Source organism: Lepisma saccharinum, chromosome 2, assembly GCF_977018435.1.
Source record: "Lepisma saccharinum chromosome 2, izLepSacc3.1, whole genome shotgun sequence".
Classification (NCBI taxonomy): Eukaryota; Metazoa; Arthropoda; class Insecta; order Zygentoma; family Lepismatidae; genus Lepisma; species Lepisma saccharinum.
Window position 1 is genome coordinate 168413037 of NC_139230.1, and position 21259 is coordinate 168434295.

The 21259-nt window shown below is 37.9% G+C and overlaps 1 protein-coding gene across 3 annotated transcripts in view; it reads right to left on the reverse strand.

The window, feature by feature from the left end:
• dop (microtubule-associated serine/threonine (MAST) protein kinase dop) overlaps positions 1-21259 on the reverse strand; it is a 1057607-nt gene that overhangs the window by 287093 nt on the left and 749255 nt on the right. For all 3 annotated transcript variants that reach the window (XM_083117695.1, XM_083117694.1, XM_083117696.1), the window contains one exon: positions 6833-7013. In XM_083117695.1, the coding sequence (XP_082973821.1) occupies positions 6833-7013 (181 nt within the window). The remainder of the gene's footprint in view (positions 1-6832; positions 7014-21259) is intronic.

The following is a 21259-nucleotide window of genomic DNA, read 5'->3' on the forward strand; positions in this document are numbered from 1 at the left end:
ACCGTAAAGAACCTTTTTATCTGTAAAGTATTTAATTTCGGTCCAGGAACCTGCTCAATTTAAATACGGTCCAGGAACATTTTTTTTTCGGATGAATTTAAATTCGGTCCAGGGACATTTTTTTCCCCGCATCAATTTAAATACGGTCCAGGGACCTTTTTTCGGGATCAATTAAAATACGCAACTTGGACCGAATTTAAATTGTGCGTGAAAAAAGGTTCCGGTCCCAACAGAACCCATTAGAATTTATGCGTTCCTGAACCTTTAACAACCCTGCTTTCGATGGACCAATAGTTCAAGGTCCGTGAAGAAAAACTCTCTCGGTTTGAGAAAAACGTCACGTTGCGGGAGTCAAAGAAACGAGTCGAAGGAAACTGATGTGGCCAACAATGTTTGTCCTTATTTCCTTTTCGCTTGCTCCGTGGCGGGTTAACAATGAGCAATTAACTGAAATCAAAGTGAGTCGAGTCGAGGGGCCTTTCCTTTGAGAGAAATCCCTGCGTGGGCGCACGAGAGCAACAGGAAAGGTTCCAGGAAGGAGGGGAAACGCCTTCGAAGCCTTTGGAAGGAACTTCCATTGTAATGGAACTGCCAGAACCAGAAGTTGGAGCGTGGTTGGCTCATCAGGACGCTGCTCTTTGCCCCGACCTTGTTAAGTTGAAACGAAATCCCCCCAAAAAGGGGACGATTGGGTGGAGAGATGTAAAGGGGGGTGAATTTTGTTGACGAATCGATTCCTTTGATTCGATCAAATTGCGAGAACCAAACAAGGATTCGTTCATGGTTTATGGCGATTTGGATTGGATTGTTGGAGAGAAACCGACTCGACACGGAGATTAAGTCCACTTTATGTACAGCTAGGCTAACCGGAACTGAACCAATGGCGTATGCTGAGTCGAAGACCTGGACTAGCTCACTATGACACCTGGTCCGAGGGGAGAAGACTAAGCTCATGCTTGACGTCTTCAAGGAAGCCACGTTGCCATCCCAACGGTAGTAAAGTTGCAAACTTATAAAAATTCAGGTTGCCAACTTATAAACATTCAGGTTGCCAACTTATAAAAATTCAGGTTGATGAATTATAACAATTCAAGTTGCCAACTTATAAACATTCAGGTTGCCAACATATAAAAATTCAGGTTGCCAACTTATAAATATTCAGTTTGCCAACTTATAAAAATTCAGGTTGCCAACTTATAAACATTCAGGTTGCCAACTTATAAAAATTCAGGTTGCCGAATTATAACAATTCAAGTTGCCAACTTATAAACATTCAGGTTGCCAACTTATAAACATTCAGGTTGCCAATTTATAAAAACTCAGGTTGCCAACTTATAAAAATTCAGGTTGCCAACTCCCAAGAATTCAGGTTGCCAACTCCTAAGAATTCAGGTTGCCAACTTCAGAATCGTCATTATCTTCTTTTTGAAATCAGGTTAATTCACGGTACCTAATCGATTTTTCTTCAGAATTTTACTTTCTAAGCTTCAGGCTTCGGAGATAGCCTAGCTAGCATGGAATATACGCTCCTGAACTGAACCTACTGTTTAAAGTGGGATCCGAACCACTATACTCCATCCCTGGAATATCTTAGCAAGCGAACGTGGATACGACTGGAGAGGGTTCGACCAATGATCGCGTAAGTGCATGAAGAGGAAAATGCGGTTGCAGCTACCAGCCCGTAGCAGCACCGCGTACTGCTTCGCTCCGCCCACTCGCTTTCTCCCCTTCTGTGCCGTTACGAGCGGCCTTGCTCCACAGATTCCCGGAACAGAGTATATGTGCCTCAGTCGCGTATTGATTACAAGGTTACCACTACGCCATCGGGGGATTGGTATCGATTGGCTGATTTAATTAACTTCGCTTTTCTGCCACTTTAGGCCAATCGCGAAGATGAAGATGAGTGATGTGATGACATGATGAAATTGATGAAGTGACACTCACAAACACCCATGTCCAGGTCAGGACTCGAACCCAGGCCCACTGGCGTCGTAGCGCGCTGTGCTAACCACTTTTTTATTTTTATTTTTTTAAAGGAATACTAATATGCGGTAGCATCCCCCGACAAACACAAACATTCATGTCCTGACCAGGATTCGAACCCGCGACCACTGGCGTCGTAGAGCGCTGAACTAACCACTCCGCCACGGAGGTCGACTCCACTTTGAGAACGTACACACAGCTACAGAAACAAGCGGAAACTGACACCTCTAAAAAGAAAGAAAGATAGTATCACACACACCGAAATAAAATCGTAAATACGTAATTTGTTATGACATTCCTTCAATATTTGGGTATGGAACGAAATGAGTGTTATTAAGAAAGTAGGGAAAATTTCATCCAGATTCAATGGGCCTGGTCAAAGCAACCTATTGTAGAGTGACGATTTCTCGAAGATTTTATCACGGCTTGAAAACTAGAATAACTTTGGTCAAAGGGACGAGAAGTGAACATATATCTTTGATTTACATATGCACTTCATTCCACAATAACTCTTTGAAAATATTAAAATTTTACAATTTTCAACTTGACAAAAAACTGCGTTCCTTAATAATTCACTTTTACACTTGTATCGGTTTTGTCACGATAAATGCAGTTTGTTCCCTTAAATTACTAGCTTCAACATTTTCTTCGGGAATACTTTGCGTTTTCACTGCAACTGGATTATTACTGTGTATACCTTGAAAACAAAAATGTCGTTAGGAATCTACAGAACAATTGCCTCTCCAGTTTATTTTGCATGGTTCGCGTTAATATGAAAAAAATAGTGTTTTTCAACAAAACGCAAAAATCTGCTTCATTTCACGATTTCGAAACGCCGAAATTCTTCCTCCTTAATTTTCCGAAACATATTGACACGGTTTACTTTTCTTTTCTTAACTTTCGGAATTATAATTGAAACGAAGTCTGTATTTATGACTGAACAGGGATGATATACATGTGTGCTTAAAATGCGTTCAGACAGTATCAGAATAATTCAACGGACGTTTCAATATACCAACTGAATTGTTCACCTTTACTTTAAAGTGACGTCAGAACTATGTGCCCGTACAGATCATCCTACATTTTGGATTTTTTTTCTTACTTTACGACTTCCTCCAGCTTGTTGAAGGTACACGAACGAAGGAAACCCATGCCAAGGCTAGGATTCGAACCCGAAACATTCGATGGTGAAGTCGTGATCGAAAAAAATGGACCACGATCAGTCACCGAGGTGGCACAATGCAATTGGGGTATCCATCAGTGGCGTCTCGTCCCTTGGGGCTTCCGGGGCTTAGCCCCTAAAGAAAAACGGACGTATTCGCGTAACTATCAATCACCATAACGCATAACTATCACACAGTCTTTTAAAAGGCGATTTTTACCCACGTAAATTCATCGTGTGTTGCAATGGATACGACAGCGCTCCTAGCGGCATTGATGTCAATTATCGTTTTCCGGGGCACGTCGCAAAGGAAAGCGTGGCCTACACCCACCTACGCTACAGTGAAGGTCACATGCTAGCAGAGAGAGGAGGGAAGAGTGCAATGGATTTGAGTGCTGATTCGGGGCTAGCTCCGTTGCGTCGCGTTCGATCTCGCGTGTTGTTCTGTAGTGTTTTGGTGGCTTTCATTCGCTATGTTTGAGTGAGTTTGGCAGGGATGATGTTAGAACACAAATTGATGAAGGACATAGGCTGTCAATTACAAGTGTTGGAGAATTATCTCTAGAAACTAACCACGATATATCTTTTTATATATTCTTGTATTCGCAAATAACAGAACTTTTCTCTTGCTCATTTTGCTATGCATTTGTTTCTATATAACCAATTGCTTATTTTGTGTATATCCAGTGCTTTAAGAAACCTGCACTCCCATTGGTCAGTTCATATCGGGTGTGGTGCCTAGTTGCCGCCATCTTTGCGCGGTAGCTTACTTCCGCCAGTGTTCGTGCAGAAGTCACTCCGGCAACAGCCGAAAGTCACCGCGTTGCGGATATTCATCAAGAACGTAAGCCTAACGTGGCTACGTTTCATTCGGCATATCAGTGAAGTGCAGTGATATTTAGTTCAGTATCACAGGAACATTACAGTGCTGATATCATTTAGTGAAGAACTAGTGACGTGTTATTGTAAAACCGGCTTCCAATTTCATATAAACAGTTTACTGAGGCAGAAGTGTAGGACAGTGTAATTACGTGTTATGTGTACATATTTATTATTAATATAACGTTATAGTTTTAGTAAGTACCTTCATTTTCTTTACACCTTAAGAAGATCGCGGTGAACTCAGCTCTATGGTGATACAATCCATTCCAGGGAGACAATCAGGGTCCTACCGGGCAGCAAACGCAATCAACAAGACACAATGAATTTGTCCGGAAAAATAGTCATATATTAAATAGAATTATCGATTGCTTAGAATTCTGTGGTCGACATGAACTTGCTCTACGAGGACATAATGAAAGAGAACAATCTTTAAACAGAGGCATCTTCCCAGATTTATTATCCCTTTATAGAAGAGGGAAAACTTAAGAGGGAACTTCGTGTTCTTTATTGTAGTGAAGAGTTGATAAACATAAACTCTATCAGTAGATTGCATTCATTATTTATTTAAAATTATTTAGAGGGTACCTTTTCAGAAACAGTAAAAATGACAAACATAGTCTTAGTAACTCCTGTGGCAACAGCTGAATCTGAACGATGTTTCAGCACATTGAAGCGTATTAAAACCTGCTTAAGAAATGCAATGGGACAAGACAGACCAAATGCCTTGGCACTTGCTTACAATAGAGATAGAATACATTTCAAACAAAGAGGGCTTCAACGAAAAAGTAATAACAAAATTTGCTGAGCAGAAGAACAGGAGTCAACGTTCGTAGAAAGGGATGTTTCACAACAACACCTGTTTCTTTTGTAATCATGTGAATGGTCATTATATTTTAAATTCTTTAAAAAAATAAGTTCAGTTTTGTAGTTTAGAAGAAGATAAATACCCGTTTTTTTGTAATTCGTGTAATTTGTCATTACATTTTAAATTCTTTCAAAAAAGTAAGTCAAGTTTTGTAGTCTTTTTTTGTAATTCATGTGAATTGTCATTATATTTTAAATTATTTAAAAAATAAGCCCCGGCCAAATTTGAGGCCACGAGACGCCACTGGTATCCATGCCTGATTATAATCAGCCAGCCATCTTACCAATGCAATTATTCTGCCTATTTTTCACAAGCACCTCATGAAACCATCAGAGTAAAACAAAAAGATAATACTTCCCTGCGAACAAGTTAAGCTAAATGTTAGATACGTTTTTACTTCGTCAAAATTTACACCTGAACATGAAGATGAAGCACGATTCCTTTAAAAGCAAGAATGATGCTCAGATGCTTATAATGTATACCTATAGTATATTCCAAGTACACTAGAACTCAATGGTCCTTAAATATAAATTTCCATTAGAGTTCAATTTGAAGATAGCACGATCCAACTTTTGCTATTCGTACTGAGCTTCCACTAATATTAACTTTTGATTGTTGTTAAAGTAACAAAAGAGAAGTTCTTCGAAGTATAACCCTCAAAGAGAATAATGCGAATATAAATATGCGCTAGATAGGAATTTCCATTTGCAAAGATACATAGAAGAAACTTGACACATATGCCATTGAACCTTTTAACCGTATCCAAAAGGTATTGTCACATAGGCATTCAATCAATATTGTGCCAATTTCAACTCAAGCAACTTGGTTTCTCTGTGGCGTTACCATCCACAAACTACTTTTCGGGAAACTGTTGCAAATAACCCATTACGGAATCATGGCCATATGGCCGACAAGTGATGTGTTACCTAGATATATTCAAAGTAACGTAAAAAAATGGAAAATGCATTCCAAATATTTCGTGTAATGCCATGTAATCGAATTTCCTTTTCTTTCTGAGAGTATGTCTGACTGCTGCTGTGAACAGTATGGTGCCGAGTGTGATTTGTTCCTTCAAATGTTTACGTAACAAACCTCTTCAGAATGCATGTAGCATATACAAGAAGATGCAGTACTTAGTCTTCAGGAGCGGGTATATTAGACGTCGATACAGCGTGTAGCATGAGGGAGCGTGTAGCATGAAGGAACCGAACTCAACCAACACTCCACAGTCAAATGGAATGGCGTCGAAATATTTCAGGATCATCAACATTCGCGTGGGAGCCTAAATATCAGGTTTTCTTCAAACTTACAACACGGTTTTTAAATGCCAATAGTGTGAGTCTAATACTAGTATAGGAATATACAGGGTAAATGTATGGAAACTTCTCTATGTATGAAGGAAGGAAAATTTTAACAATATTCTTGGACGTTCATGGAGATAATATTTGAAGAAAGTCTCAGGTTGGCCAACAAAGGTTTTCCACTCTAATTCTAGGTATACTATTTAGGGTATGTATTTCGTAATCGTAATTCCAAATAGGTGATAGTTGGAATGTATTTCAAGATGTATAATCAGATATGAAGTAGGTTATATCACACCGTGCATGTTATGGAAGGACACGCAGAACAGATGTCACGGGATGGAAGTCTTGAATCCCTCACTGAACAAGCTGATTTCATTATTCTAACACTTCGAGGAACTTGGTTTGTGTATCACATATTTAGGAAAAACTTAAATACAGAACACCCAGCGAAAGGTATCAATTCTATCACCAAGAGCTGGTAAAGACAAATTTATTCCGCACTGTGACTTTGGTAAGTCCGAAGATGAAATGTTATTTTTATACATCGTGATAAGTTGGTTTCTGACGAAAATGTTGCACTGAAATTTTTAACGCAATCATAAATTAATGAAATTAATACTAAATGTGACCACTTACCGGTTCCGGTAATGGAGCCAACGGAAAGATGACTCGGTGAAGCCACGAGAAAGCTTTCTCTTCTTCTCCTCGCATCTTCATTTCTTAACTTAAAACTTCCACACATCGATGGAGGTTCCGCGTCAAGCGATCTGCGCGAAGCACTTGGTAAAGACAACACACCAGCACAACCGTGTTCCACCTGCAAGAAATAAGAATAAGTAAGATAAGACCTGAAAATGGGTAATCTAAAGTTATTTTTATGAGCAATAATATATTTAGTCATATTGTATCATTTCTATCATGATGTAAGCTTATTAGGACTAAAGTCGAATTCTTTCATGGATTTTAGAATCATTTGTTGAAAAGAACCAGCCATTTTTTCAGCAGTGCTTATAACAATGTAGATCTACGTATCTCCACAACCCCATTAGTTGAATGATGGCAAGGTCAGGGATATTTTTCTTCATTATCTTGGCAAATTATTGACATATTTATTCGTTCCACTGATCTGTTGGCTTGATTGTTAAGTAACAAATATTCCACCCTAAGACAAGTAAATCTGCCATAAAAAACTATTAAGAGATCCACAGCGGTGAACAGAACGAATCACATACTAATAAATTGTAGCCACAACAGTTTGTTTGTGTGCTACAGAATGCAGCAATCTGAAGAGCTGACAGTGATCGTAGTTGATCTCACTGATATTGTGTTTCTATTATTTGCTGTGTAGCTACTTGTCGTAAATGCATTTGTGATCGTAGAAGGAATGGATGGCATTACTATAGAAATAAGGCAGGAATGTAAAGTAACAAGTTACAGTCAACATTTCGGTTTGAGACGAGGAAACTCAGTAGCCCCGTCTAGTTGGCTGCACTTTTTGACTCTCTTCGCACTCTGGTTAAAAACTGCAACACCAAGTCGTATACTTCTTTGATTTGGTGTCACGTAGTGTATTTGGTGTCTTCACCGTTTGCACTATATTCTGGAGCGGTGTAAGGTCACGTGGTGGACTTGGTTGAAATGGACGTTGAAAGAAGCAGATAGGCATTTGTTGATTTCCTGAACGTAAACATCGGTAAGCGTCTACTTGGTTCAACACAACTTCTTTGCACCAACCTGACACTGGGATGCACCTGCACTACACCCGGTGTCAAAAAGTGTAGAAAAATAGACGAGGCTAGGGTGTTACTAGACCATTTAAAGACGAGGTGATCTTGAGTTAATATGAGTCTAACCGTTGAACTTGCGAACACTGCAGTAAAGACAAACCAGATACGGCTCATAAATACATCATTCATCTCTGGTTTGCAAAATTTAGCACAGGCATCGTCAGAGAATTAACAACGTGGACATCCATCACAAGTAATTTCGTTCTAAAGCAGACCGTAGAAGTTTACGTAGTACCTTCGGCAAAGTGTCGCTTGTGATAGCAGAGAGATTGCGTGCACATTGCACACCCTTCCAATGTGTTTCGGCGCCTGTCAATATCAATATCAATATGTTTATTCATCATTAAGCATTACAATAATGCAATAGATGTCGTCATCGGTACAAATATAAAACATAATACAAGATTAGCACAAACATACAAATATAAAACGTAATACAAGAATAGCATAAACATACAAACATAAATGTAAGGGTGAGTATGGAGACCACAGTATTACATATATTAAGAGTTCCAGAAATTTAAATCATCTTTCAAGTGCAGAATAAATTCATCTATTGAGTAGAAAACCTTTTCTCTTAGCCAGTCTTGCAGTACCCTTCTAAATTCTTCAAGAGGTGTATAGTGAGCTGTTCCTGGCAGCTGGTTGAAGAGTTTAATTCCTATGTGTTTGTAATTATTTTGTACTTAGCCTGGTTGATGGTGTGTCCAACTACAACTGAATGTTGTGTGTGTCCGTGTACAGAGTGTCTTATGTTGAATTTATGAACATTTTCTATGATAAACATTAACAGATAAATATGTATAGGCATGGAACAGTCATTATTTTATATTGTTTGAAAAGAGGTTTGCATGAAACAGATTGGTTGAATATTCCAGCCATATTTCTTACTGCTTTTTTCTGCCAAATGAATACATTGTCAGCAGTTGACGAGTTACCCCATAATAAAATCCCATATGTTAAATGGCTATGAAAAAAGGTGTAATAAGAATGTACCAATAAATTCTCACTTACGCAGGATCTAAGTTTATTTAATAAGAAGATGACTCTGGCCAGTTTGCAGCATAATTTGCTTGTTTGCACATCCCAGGATAATTTTGGATCTGTAGACCAAGAAGCTTTACTGAGGTACATTCAATGTCCTTATTTAGGGTGATGATTATTTTCTCTATTTGTTTTGATTAATAGTCAATTGATTAATTTCAAACCAGAAGTGGACTTCTCTTTACTTCCTTATCCAGTTATTCCAGTATGCATTTATTATTGCCAATTGTGAGGAAAGTAGTATCGTCTGCAATAGGCAAGGACAAAATGTCGAATACGTGGGTGCCCCGTAACCTGACTTTAGTAGACAAGTCACGTCGGCTCGAATTGTCCACCTCTCTGAAGTTGAGGAATTATCGGAAAGGGATTCTGCATCGAATTGTCACTAGTGATGAAAGGAGATTCTGACACAGACACAATCGTCGCCGATCAGGGCAATTGCTGAATGTTGCTGATCGTCCAGGGCGCTGCTCAAAGGCACTCCACGATCCTCAAATGGTGGAACTAATCAGCGTATATTCCTCGGAAATAATAGAAACCATGAACTCGGGTTGCACTCAGTGGCGAAGCGTCCTATGAGGCCAGGAGGCCGGGCCTACGCACGCATTACTCTTTTAAAGGTGTATTTACTTATTTCGTCAAAACATATGTAATCTTTGGACCTAAAAGGGATGAGGAGACAGGTGAGTGGAGATTCCCTCGCTCGTTCCCTCTTTGTGAAAACTTGCCTCCTGCTCAGGACGCTACAAGGGAGCGTGGCTCGGAGCGCGAGGTTCGTGGCTGTAGAGCTTTGTTTGTGATTCGTGTCTTGTGCAGCGATCAGATTTATGCAAGAAGTGCCGGACTGAAATGCAAGAACAATCGAGTTCTTAATTGAGTGAAGATGTAATCATCGGTAAGGTAGGACCCACTTTTGGTCTTTCACGTTTCGTTCTTATAACAATCATTTCTAAAATGTTTTCAACTATATTTTCCTTTGCAAGTAGCAGTGGCAAGTGACAGCAAAATTTTTTAAAAAAAATATTAAAAGTTGTTGAAACGTTATTTAATGCGTTAACACTGTCGTCGAATAGATATTACAAGCAGACATTTTTTTATGCAGCCGACACAAGCGAAGAGGTAGGCAGTTTCGTTTACCCTGAAGGGATAACAAGAGAAGAGGGCGAGGAATTAGAGTACAATGCAAGGGAAGACTTTTTTTTGGGGGGGGGGGTTAGGACAAAGAGTGTTGTGTTATGGAGTTATTGCGCGGGCCATGTCTGTTTCAGGTCTGGCGGAACAGGCCAGTGTTGTCACATTGGATTGACAGAAAAGAGCTACATTGTGCCTAAAAATTGGGATTCTATTCTCTCAAGCAACTACATTTATTATAACCTGTTTATGTGTTACATAGTAACCTGTCGTGTTGCCGGGTCCCAAACAAGGATCCTATGTTCTATTATCACGTAAAGGTGTCTACTATCACAAGGGGAAGAACAAACTAGGATGCGAAGTACACACTGAATGAGAGAGGTCACCTTTACTTAGGTATGTTTTTTCTTGAACGCCCCGTAGTCGTCATCCTAACACGTTACGAAGTCAGGTGACCTAATTGTGGTCATGTCAATGTTTCCTGATCATCTTTAATACATTCTCCATACATTCTCATCGTCACGATTAGCATAGAACGGAACAAATGAGACGAAAATATTCAAAATTTAAATTATGTTTACTTGCACATACAGGTGTCAGAAATTCATTTATCTAGAAAGCCAAGACTGGAATTAACTACAACCATTCCTTTAGTTAGACAACAGATAACAATGGTGTTTTCCTCGGTGCGAGGAAGTCTTGCTAAAAAAACTAAGTTGGCAGCAATAGAACATACCAAACTGACAGTCGCTGAAAGTGCGGAATTCTGTCGTCTGCTCACGGCACAAACGTCAGACTGAACCGAAAATTATGGGGTTCTTCTAGCCCTTTTCACCTCAATTGCAAAATAAATAAATAAATTTAGAAAAAAGTGATGAAGAATTGACAACAGGGCTCGAGCACTATTAGTTGGATTTTCGCGATGTCTCATGATTGGTAGTTCTTTCTGGAGGTGTGTGCATAAATCAGGGGTTGAAAAAATACAAACAAATAAAAAAAACAGAAGTGAACAAAAATATAGATCGATGACATCTGGTGCGTGGGAGGAGAACGTCTAAGACATAATTATCGTACTGATGGCCGGTAACAACACTTTTGAAAACGTCACTCCACTGGCAAGTAAAGAAGCGGTCTGGAGAGACATTGAACCACTCTCCATGACATAGCCCCCCCCCCTCTCTTTCTTTTTACAGATTTAAGCAACATGGAAATTATCGCACTTCTGTGCCTACCCTGCTAGGAACTCTACGCTTCGCCACTGGTTGCACTGCGAGAAGTGAAGCCATAATTTCACCAGAAGCAGCCAGCTGCAGCAAAAAGCAAAAAGTCTTTGTTTGGACGATAACGCTCGTCCCCGGTGTCAAAAAGAATTAAGCTAGTTAACCTTCCGTATTCACAAGAACTCCCTCCAACTGATTATCGCTCTTTCGTCACTTGGATCACTTTGCCGGATGTGGGGTTTCAGAACAAAAGAGATATGTGCCGTGCAGTGGAGAAGCTCTTAACATCACAACCACGATTCATAGATACATGAAAACGGTATTCAATTTTGATGCTGAAAACAATGTAAGTTTGGAACCCACCAGGATTTGCGCACTAAGGCACACTAGATGGTGTGGTGTCTCAAACGGCCAAGTTAAATTAGGACGCTTTTCTCTAGTATAAGAAATAACTTTGCAGGCTCTCACATTGATTAAAATGTAAATTCGATTGAGCTATACGATTAAGTAGGCTATTAAATAGAATTAACTAAATTTATTATGATCCAATTAAATATTCACATAATAAAACAAGAATAAAATAGATTGATTGATATAATTTATTTTATTTCGCGTTTTGTGCCTCTTGGCTAATTTGCGAAGATGGGGATGAGTAATGAAATGAAGAAATTGATGAATGGACATTCACAAACAACCAAGCCCGAGCGGGATTCGAACCCGGGACCCATGGCGTCGCAAGAATAAAATAGACTATTAACATTTAATATGTTGTGAAAAACCAAATGGAAATTATTGTTATTGTTAAAATAACTTATTGAATATTTTATAGAGTGGTTTGATTTTAATTTGTAAACAGAATACAAATATCTAAACATTTAAGATTAAGTGAATATGGACAAATATGTTAACTACACTTCAGTTTAGAGGATGCCGTCACCTCTCGGACATTTCATCTGCGTCAATGCAATAAAATCTAATAGAAATATATCTATGTTACAGTATTAATTATGATTATTATATTGTCATGGGAGGGGTATAATCATCCTTGGTAGGGATGAAAATTTATCTTCGTTCCCGGAGATATCAATAGGGAGATACCTAACCCTCGTTGATTCGCGCTCTGGGAGCAAGTAACATATCCTTTATAAAATTATATCAGCGCTGGGTATATTGTGTCCGTGACATTTCCTCTGAATGGAAACGTGGAGATGGTGACTGCTTGTGATCAACTAAACGTTAAGCAGTGCCACACGGTTACTGTTATACTGTTAGGTGCTGGGAGCAATGAACTTGGCACAAGAAACGTGCGCTGTATCCCTTTCTCTCTCCATTATTTATGTGAAGAAGCTGTTGATGCACAAGTACCCAGAGTTCTTGCAATGAAGCTCCGACAAATATTTTGCTTGAATTTAAGAACAAAATGTGATTCCATTTAAATTAATCTTTATTGATGATGTTGAGATTGCGTTTTAAGTCCACTTTATGCACAGTAAAGCTAATCGGGACTGGGACTACAGTTTAAAGTGGGACCCGAACCACTACGTGCCTCCACAGAGTGTGGAACGCAGGACCCCTTGATTTCAAGGCAACGACGTTACCACTACGCCATCGGGAAGGCTACTAATCTTTATGGTAAGATAAGAAATTTCCGAGAAAGTCGCCAAAACAGAGAGCTGTAATGTAAACTTTAGAAAAAAAATGCATGAATTATCGGGAAAGGTAGCAGTGTGACGAAACAGTGTAATTGGTATTTTTCCAAAAATTAATATTATCATTCAAAAACATTGTGTCCTACTTCTTCTTTTACTCTACTTTATATTTTTTTGAATCAAACAATGACGTGGATTCAAGAATTTCCTAAAAGTGGAGTCCCTTTGGTAGCCAGTGCTATATTTTACCATTCTTTCACATATCTAAAGTTCTTTTTTATGGAAGTTGGACCACAAAATTGGTATGATCCCAGCCAGTCACCATGAGCGTGCTGCTGTGTGGTATGAATCATACAAGTGGTAAATTGGCATTTTTCCATGATGTGAAAATACAAGAGTGAAGAAGGTGCTACCTAATTAAAAAAAATAAAGAATTAAAATTTGTCCAATCTCTTGACATGTAATTGCATATTTTTTTTACACGCACATCAATAATATAGGGCTTAAATTTAATTAATGCTTTCACCGAAGTGCGCTAATATCTGTCAGAACAATTCTGATGTAGAAACCATGAAAAAGGGAAGCCAATTTCCTAATTTAATTACCAGCAAATGGAATGAGGGCATTAATTAGATTCGTGAAAGCCGAATGAATGCCACGCTTCAACCCCAAGTGACATTTATGGAAGGTGAGCAAAATGAATCCCTCCTCCTGGGTTGTTCCATGCGATGCCAACAACGAACTCCAAGGAAGTATTCAATCATCAGGTAAACTGCCATATAGAAACGACAGCAATCAAAGTAACTACCGCGCAACCTAAATTTAAAATCCAAACTATCTGAAGGGACCGGAAGATGCGACAAAAAAGGGATGCAACAGAGACACAAGTATGCAAATGCTTGGGTATCCAGAAGGGTCACGGCCTGCCTTTGAAAATGGATTATCAGGCGAATTGCGACATGCATGTGGGTAATTAAGTTTGAGTGGTGTTAATTTCAAAATAATTATGGTTTATTCCATAAACTATGTAATTATATTGTATTAACGACAGAAATTATGTGAGCCTCCATGGTCGGTCCGAAATGGTAACGCCAATTGCAATCTAGGGGTTCTGGGTTTGATCTCCGATGGAGGTACATTGCACAGTGGTTGGGATTCCCAGTTAGCCAATCCGAGCTTAAAGTGGACTTAAAACAAACTGACATACATACCAGCGGTGGCTGGTTGCACTGAATTAGGTGAATTAGGCTAAAATTTAATGTCGTTTTATAGAAACCCCATTTTCTAATATGTTTAACTATTGATCTAATTTTCTCTATTACCTTATTTTCTCCCACTAACCCTTCACCTAATTAAGAGCCACCAGCCGCCGCTGATACATACACACATAAAGTGTCTGGACGTAACAGTTTATTTGTAACGCAGTTACGCTATCACATGACAGCATTTCTCAAGTTTCCTTGTAATCTTCTTTCTCTGTTAGCAATTCTTGAAAAGATCGAAGGTTAGGTTAGGCTATGTCACACCGAAGTGACAAGAGATGAACGTATATATATTATATTCGTCGCGATTAGCCAAAAGTGTCTGAAAAGCAACGTAAAACAACCTAATTCTCTTTCATATGTAAAAAATCAATAAGTGTCCGAATAATTTTATGTACGCCCACTCACACCGTGGCTACTATGATACATTGTCATGAGATGATTAACAAATTGAGTTCAGTGCGTGCGGCATGTGATCTCATGCTTTAATCCCATTTCGTAATGACCAAGGTCAATCATGCCTCGTAGTGATTGGACGAAGGCACACACTGTGCGCAAGTGCCTTATAATTGATTCTTACTCTATGCGGATCATTCTGTTGTTGATGCGAAGTTCAAAGCCTCTTCATAACTTCCATAGGTCAAAAGCAACTCACAAATCGAAACTTAGGACAAGCTCATAAAGTTCGTAGGATGTGAAAGGCAGTTTCCTGCTTCGCGAGAGAAAATTGCCATTAAACAGAAAATAAATGAACACTTGATTGGGTCAGAGCGTACATTCACTTCGCCAAGAACAAACCAAACAACAGTGAGTATTGACCCACCACGCTGCTAATACCTTTATCGTTCATGACCTACTTGTGCACCAAGGACGAATAAGACATGGCCACACCGATTCACCCATGACATTTATATACATGTGGTCTGCGTGTCAGATGCTAATAAAATACCATACACGGACAAAAGCATGCGCTCCCCGTCGTAGCTACACAAGAAAATTCCGCAGAGAAGAAACGTCTCAAGGAAATCAAAAGAGTCTGTGTCCAAAATGTAAGGAATTCACCAGCTATGACACATTAAAATACTCGATGTACTCGGCTAACACATTTTCTCCACAAGTTACGTACATTGATTTTGTTTGTAACAACGAGAAAATCGTATCACAAACAAAGTTTCTTAAAGAAATAACATATGTTTTAAAAATGTATTACAGGTGGTTTAAACTATTTTTCAGTATCTAGAAAGAAAGTGCTCCTTGTATTTCTTTCAGGCTGTAACGATTATCTTATCACAAGATCTTTAGTTAATAATACCTTGATAGTTTCTTCCTTACACCACCATCGATATTAACTTTATTTTTCTTACTCAATCCGTGACTTCCATACCTATCACTAGAGGCATGCAAATTTCGTTTTTGACGAAAACACGAAATGAGAAATAACACATTTTAATGACAATTTTTCATGTTTTTGAAAGGTGTGAGGTGCATTTTCATGCTCTGCTTTGTAACGAAATGATGCCAAATGAACTGCAATAGGCTATCACTATAGATAGTGACATAATATAATTAACCTTAGTTAAAAAAAGCAACGCACAAACATTTAAAAAAAAGTGGACCAGTCACCAAAGGTAAGTAAGTATAGATACGATGTTTTGTTATTTAGCTTAAGAAAACAAATACTTTCAACTCTTTCATTTTTTAAATGGTATTGATAATATGTGCAGGAAAAAGCGCATTCAGGATTTTTTAAGGGACTTTCAACTACTGAAAACATCTTTTGAATACAATTATGAATATAAAGTAGAGTAAATTCATTTCAGTGATCCATTTCCTTCAGAGAGGCAGGGTTCATACGGGGGGAGGGTTCTGACGCCAATAAACTCCAAGATATTTGACTACATCTAATTCGGTCCTTACACGATTGGTTCCTCTTGTTCTCTTACGAATACATGTTTTCACTTCTAAGTAGAGCTCTGCATTTCAACAACTGCTTAAACCAAAAAGGATTTGAAAGCTCTGCTTTAGAATATGCAGGTGCATGTAATTAATTAACTTCTGTTTGTCAAGTTCTCGCCGGGCTTTACACTGAGCAAGAAGTGGAAGAAACTGGAGTAAGGGGGTTTTAGAGATTCATACACGTCCCATTACATCGTGCCCACATGTAGCCCACATACATACCTGTCCAGAATCCAGTTACAACAACCCACATGAAGTGTGGTCTGTGTCTATTACCAGTACACATAGCATCCTCCTCACAGAAAATATTAATTATAAACTATTCATATGATAAAGTTGGCAAAGTTTAAGTCCACTTTGTGATCAGATAAGCTAATCGGGATTGGAGTTACAGTTTTAAGTGGAATCCGTAGCACTATGTAATATGAACCCGCCGGGAATCGAACCCAGAACGTTTTCATTACAAGGCGAAAGTGCACTATCAAGGAGACCCTGCCTATAATAATAAACATAATTTGAAAATAGATCAATAGTTATAAGAAGGTATGAATTTGTTTCAACGTAGTGTACTGTAAACAATTTATGTAAGTCATGTTCTTCTGCATGGTTTCATTAAAATTGTTCTATCTTCTTTCGAATTTATAGGCAAATTACGTTCATTCGAATTTATAGACAAATTACGTTCATTCGAATTTATAGACAAATTACGTTCAATATACAAATTAAACATGTCAGTGGAGGCACATAGTGGTTCGGATTCCACTTTAAACTGTACGTCCAGTCCCGATTAGCCTTACTGTGCATAAAGTGCACTTAAAACACTAAATCAACCAACCAACCAACCAACCAACAAATTAAACATGTACGTTTAGACTTTGTATTTCAAACGATAATGAGATCTGCACCAGCAAATAAATAAAGAAATAAAATAAAAAAGAAATAAAACCTGAAGACAAGAGAAAAAGATTTGTTAATACAGGATACACACACTACACGAAAATGTAAACACCAGCTTTCATAATCTGACCCAAAACAATAATGTAAATTAAAATTGCACTGTATATGTTCTACATTCAACATTATAAATGTATCTTGCAAGCGTTTAAAGGGCATCGAAACATATTGTGCAATGCAGGCCAGTTCTGTAAAAGCAGGGCATCTGACAACGTTAGAAAGGTTAATGTCGAACTTAGAATGCATACTTCGTAATAGTAAGAAACAACTGACACTAATATTCAGCAATTACTTGCTCCTTTTCCCTTACAAATTAAACTTAAGACGCAGAAAGAAGTACCTTGATAACATAGGGAGTCTTTTGATGAAGAGCTTCTCTGCTAGATAGATACCTTACAATTTAAACAAAGAAGGAGATTCATTATTCGGTTAATAATACACGCATATGAAAAGAAGAAAATGTCAAAGAAAAAAGCCATGCAATGGCGTTCTATTATTTTACAGGAAGCGTGTCTTATGTAAGTGGTGCTATGGAGTTCCTGGGGAACGAAGATGAGAAATATCCTGGCAGTGATGAGGAATCTAATGAAGATGGTATTATTTCCTGAAATATGAGGTTAAATAGGACGTTAATGTATCCAAAATAGTTATATCATCATAACTGTCCACATAAACAGTATATATGGCAGAGCAGCCAAAGGCTGAACTTCGCCCATGAATTAAGAATTTCTAATTCTAATTTCTAATATATATGTATATATTCTGTCATATATTTTGTATTAACTGGTATGAAAATAAATTTAGTTGTAATGGAGTGCAGTAAGACAGAACAATATGATACATTTCCTAATTTGAATTATTCGAATTGAATCAATTATACCTTGTGGAGAATTTGAGGTAACTTGTGATAAGTTCGTTTTTTTTCCTGTGTGTATTGGAGCTACAATGTCTCTAGTAACTCGCATAACTCAATTCGTAACTCGTTAGCAAACTACTTTGAATGGTAATTGGCTGTCCTCACTGAAAATGAGCTCCTCGAGCCGAGTGTAGTCGTCAATAATATTGTAATTTGCTACCTCTTCAGATGTTGGAAACGTTTAAAGTATTTCTACACGTGGACAAAAATCTGACCTATGGGAATAGAAACTGTGAAAAAAAAAACTTTTTCATGGAGTTACTCGATAGTTTCCTGAATTAACAAGTGGTTCGGATCCCACTTTAAACTGTAGGTCCAGTCCCGATTAGCCTTACTGTGCATAAAGTGGACTTAAAACACCAAATCAATCAATCAATCAAGTTTCCTGAATTTACTTTACAAGATTGAAATCTTGGGTAAGTACAAAGACCGGTGAAAGATTCAAGGGCAAGTATCTTATTTGCGTAATGGCGAACAGGTCAATGTCTATAAAGGTCTCTACATGAATATAATGGATATTGACTTTTGCCCTATAGCGACAAATACATAAGTATTTCTAGCTGACCTCCATGGCACTGCGGCTCCAAAAGTCGAGGGTTCCAATCTCGGCTTGGGCATGGGTGTTCTTTGCGATTGTCTCTTCATCAATTTCATCATGTCATTACGTATCATCATCTTCACCATTATTCAAAAGCGGCAGAAAAGCGAAGTAAATCAATCAATCAGTATCCAAAGGCATAATGGGAAACGAGTTATGTTCGAAATTCAGATATTCCTGGATTGAATTCTGTGAAGTATTTCCAGAAGTTATGAATTTTTAAGTTACTTTCGTATATTAGTTTCCTTTTTTAAGAACACGTAAACATTATGATGTTTATTTATGGTAAAAGTTTCAAGAACATTTATGTCCACGAACTACCATAAGCAAGACACATGACTATATTGACTCCGGTGATGTTTAATAATTCAGGGATAAAAGAGCCACTCCCAGTAAGATCTTAGGAATAGCCAGAAGGGCAAAAGCCTCCAGCAGCAGATCGATGCCAATGTCGTGTTTTCTGGGGGGAAACCGAGCCTTAAATCTAAGCGGATCTTCAACTCCGGTGCTGGTCTTTGCTTGGCACAGACTTCTGGGCTGACCAGGAATGGATCTTCGGATGCAAGAGATATAAGAAATTCAAGCCTTGCTGTAACTCAAACGACGGTGTAGTAGCAATCCAGGTGGTAGGGTTACCAACCTGGGTACATCCTTACCAAACGAAGAAAACCGGGATTTGTCAAAATTATTTATTTACTTAAAACTGTATTTTCTTAAATCAATGATTAACACAGGTAAGAAAACAAATCTACTAAATGATAAGAATATGGAAAATAATTATTTTGCATCTTTTGAGAAATCTGCTTAACATACAAGAATAGCACTAAAATTTCTTTATTAAAATATAAATTAGGCATTACTCACTTATTCAGACCTTTAATTTGACACATGGATGAGTTATCTATATGTGTATTGGTATTTTACGTTGCTCTTTACATTCCAGGTTAGGGACGAATAATGAACCGACGAAACAGAAGATGAGACTATCAAACCCATGGTCTATTCACGATTAGGATCTAGATTCTTGGTCTTCGTAGCAAAGGACGCTAAATACTCTACCACATGGATGATTTTAGACATTAGCATTTGACGTATAAAAAAATACGTTAAAAGCTGTCAAAAAACACCAAAGAAAATAGAGGCTTAGGCGTCCAGGTCAACGATATTCTTGTAGAACGGAATCGCAGTGTCCAACGGTGACTTTTCATTCACAGGGCAATGTTCAGATATGTTTTTACCTCCCTCCCTCTACGTGCGTGTGTGTGCGTGTGTGTACACGCGCGTCTAAATAAAAGGGATCAATATGTGCTATTATTGTCGGATATTTTTTTAATTATTTAGAACCGACACAATTATGGAATCACCATAGGTTTCAATTCCAAGTAATAATAATATAAGTTCAATAATAACAAACAATATTATGATTAGTCGAGTATTATATCTGAAAATAAAATAAAGTTAATCAGGGTGGCTACTCTAGGACCATGATAAAATTCAAGTATAATTCCCGGTTTTCAAGGCAAATTTTCAAAAAATTCAAGGCCACAAGCAAATGTTTTCTCTATTTCAAACTTGCTTATTACTGCCTCTCAACACCCACACACATGCACCAGAAGCGCAACCACAAACTTTTGCCTGGGAGGGGGGGGGGGGGGAAGTACCAGGACAAACGTACCAATAATAAAAATAATAATAACATTATTATGACTTATTATTATTATTATTAGTAGTAGTGGTAGTGTCAAAGACGTTATCATCCTCGTAAATTACACAAAAAGGGGTAGAAGTGGGTGTGAAAGCATTTGTGTTACAACAAACGAATTTAAACATTTTTTTTTAAAAAAAAAAGTTCAATTTCACATTCATAATGGAAACCAAGTACACAAACTGTATTTTTGAATGGCAGAACATGCATGTTAAATGCATTCCGAATATTCTTCTTCTCGTACATATAACATGTATAAATTTCATGTACAACATAAGTTTTACACATATTCAAAATGGAGTGATGTAAAATAAGATAATACATGCCAACACTAAATTGTGTACGTATTCAAAGTTTCTTTAATATATACACATCGAGCATATACGTCTACTATTTATATTCATTACATAATCAATTCATCCACCTCATAACAAACCAACAGCAAAAAATATATAAATTGTCTCTCAAATGTCCATGCTCCTTTTCCTCCCAACAATTATGCATGTATTTAAGACAAAATCCATTAAGAGAAGTCTTATTTCTCTCTCTGGTAATTTACAATGCATTACAGAAAACAATCATATTACTAGTGAAGCGAACAAGAAAATGTTTAATTAATCTTTTTGCAAACTGAAAACAATATTGATTTAATAGAGCGCAAATAATTTCAGGAGGCGCCATGGCATTCTCCCTTTTACAACTTTTATCATTTAGATTGCTGGGCGGCCAGGGCCAACTCCCGCCGCTCCCTAACTACGGCTCTGAACTTGACGACTAAGAAAAGCAGGTATTGCGAGCGAGAACATTTTAAAAAATGTATTTTTATTTGCATAAAATTCGA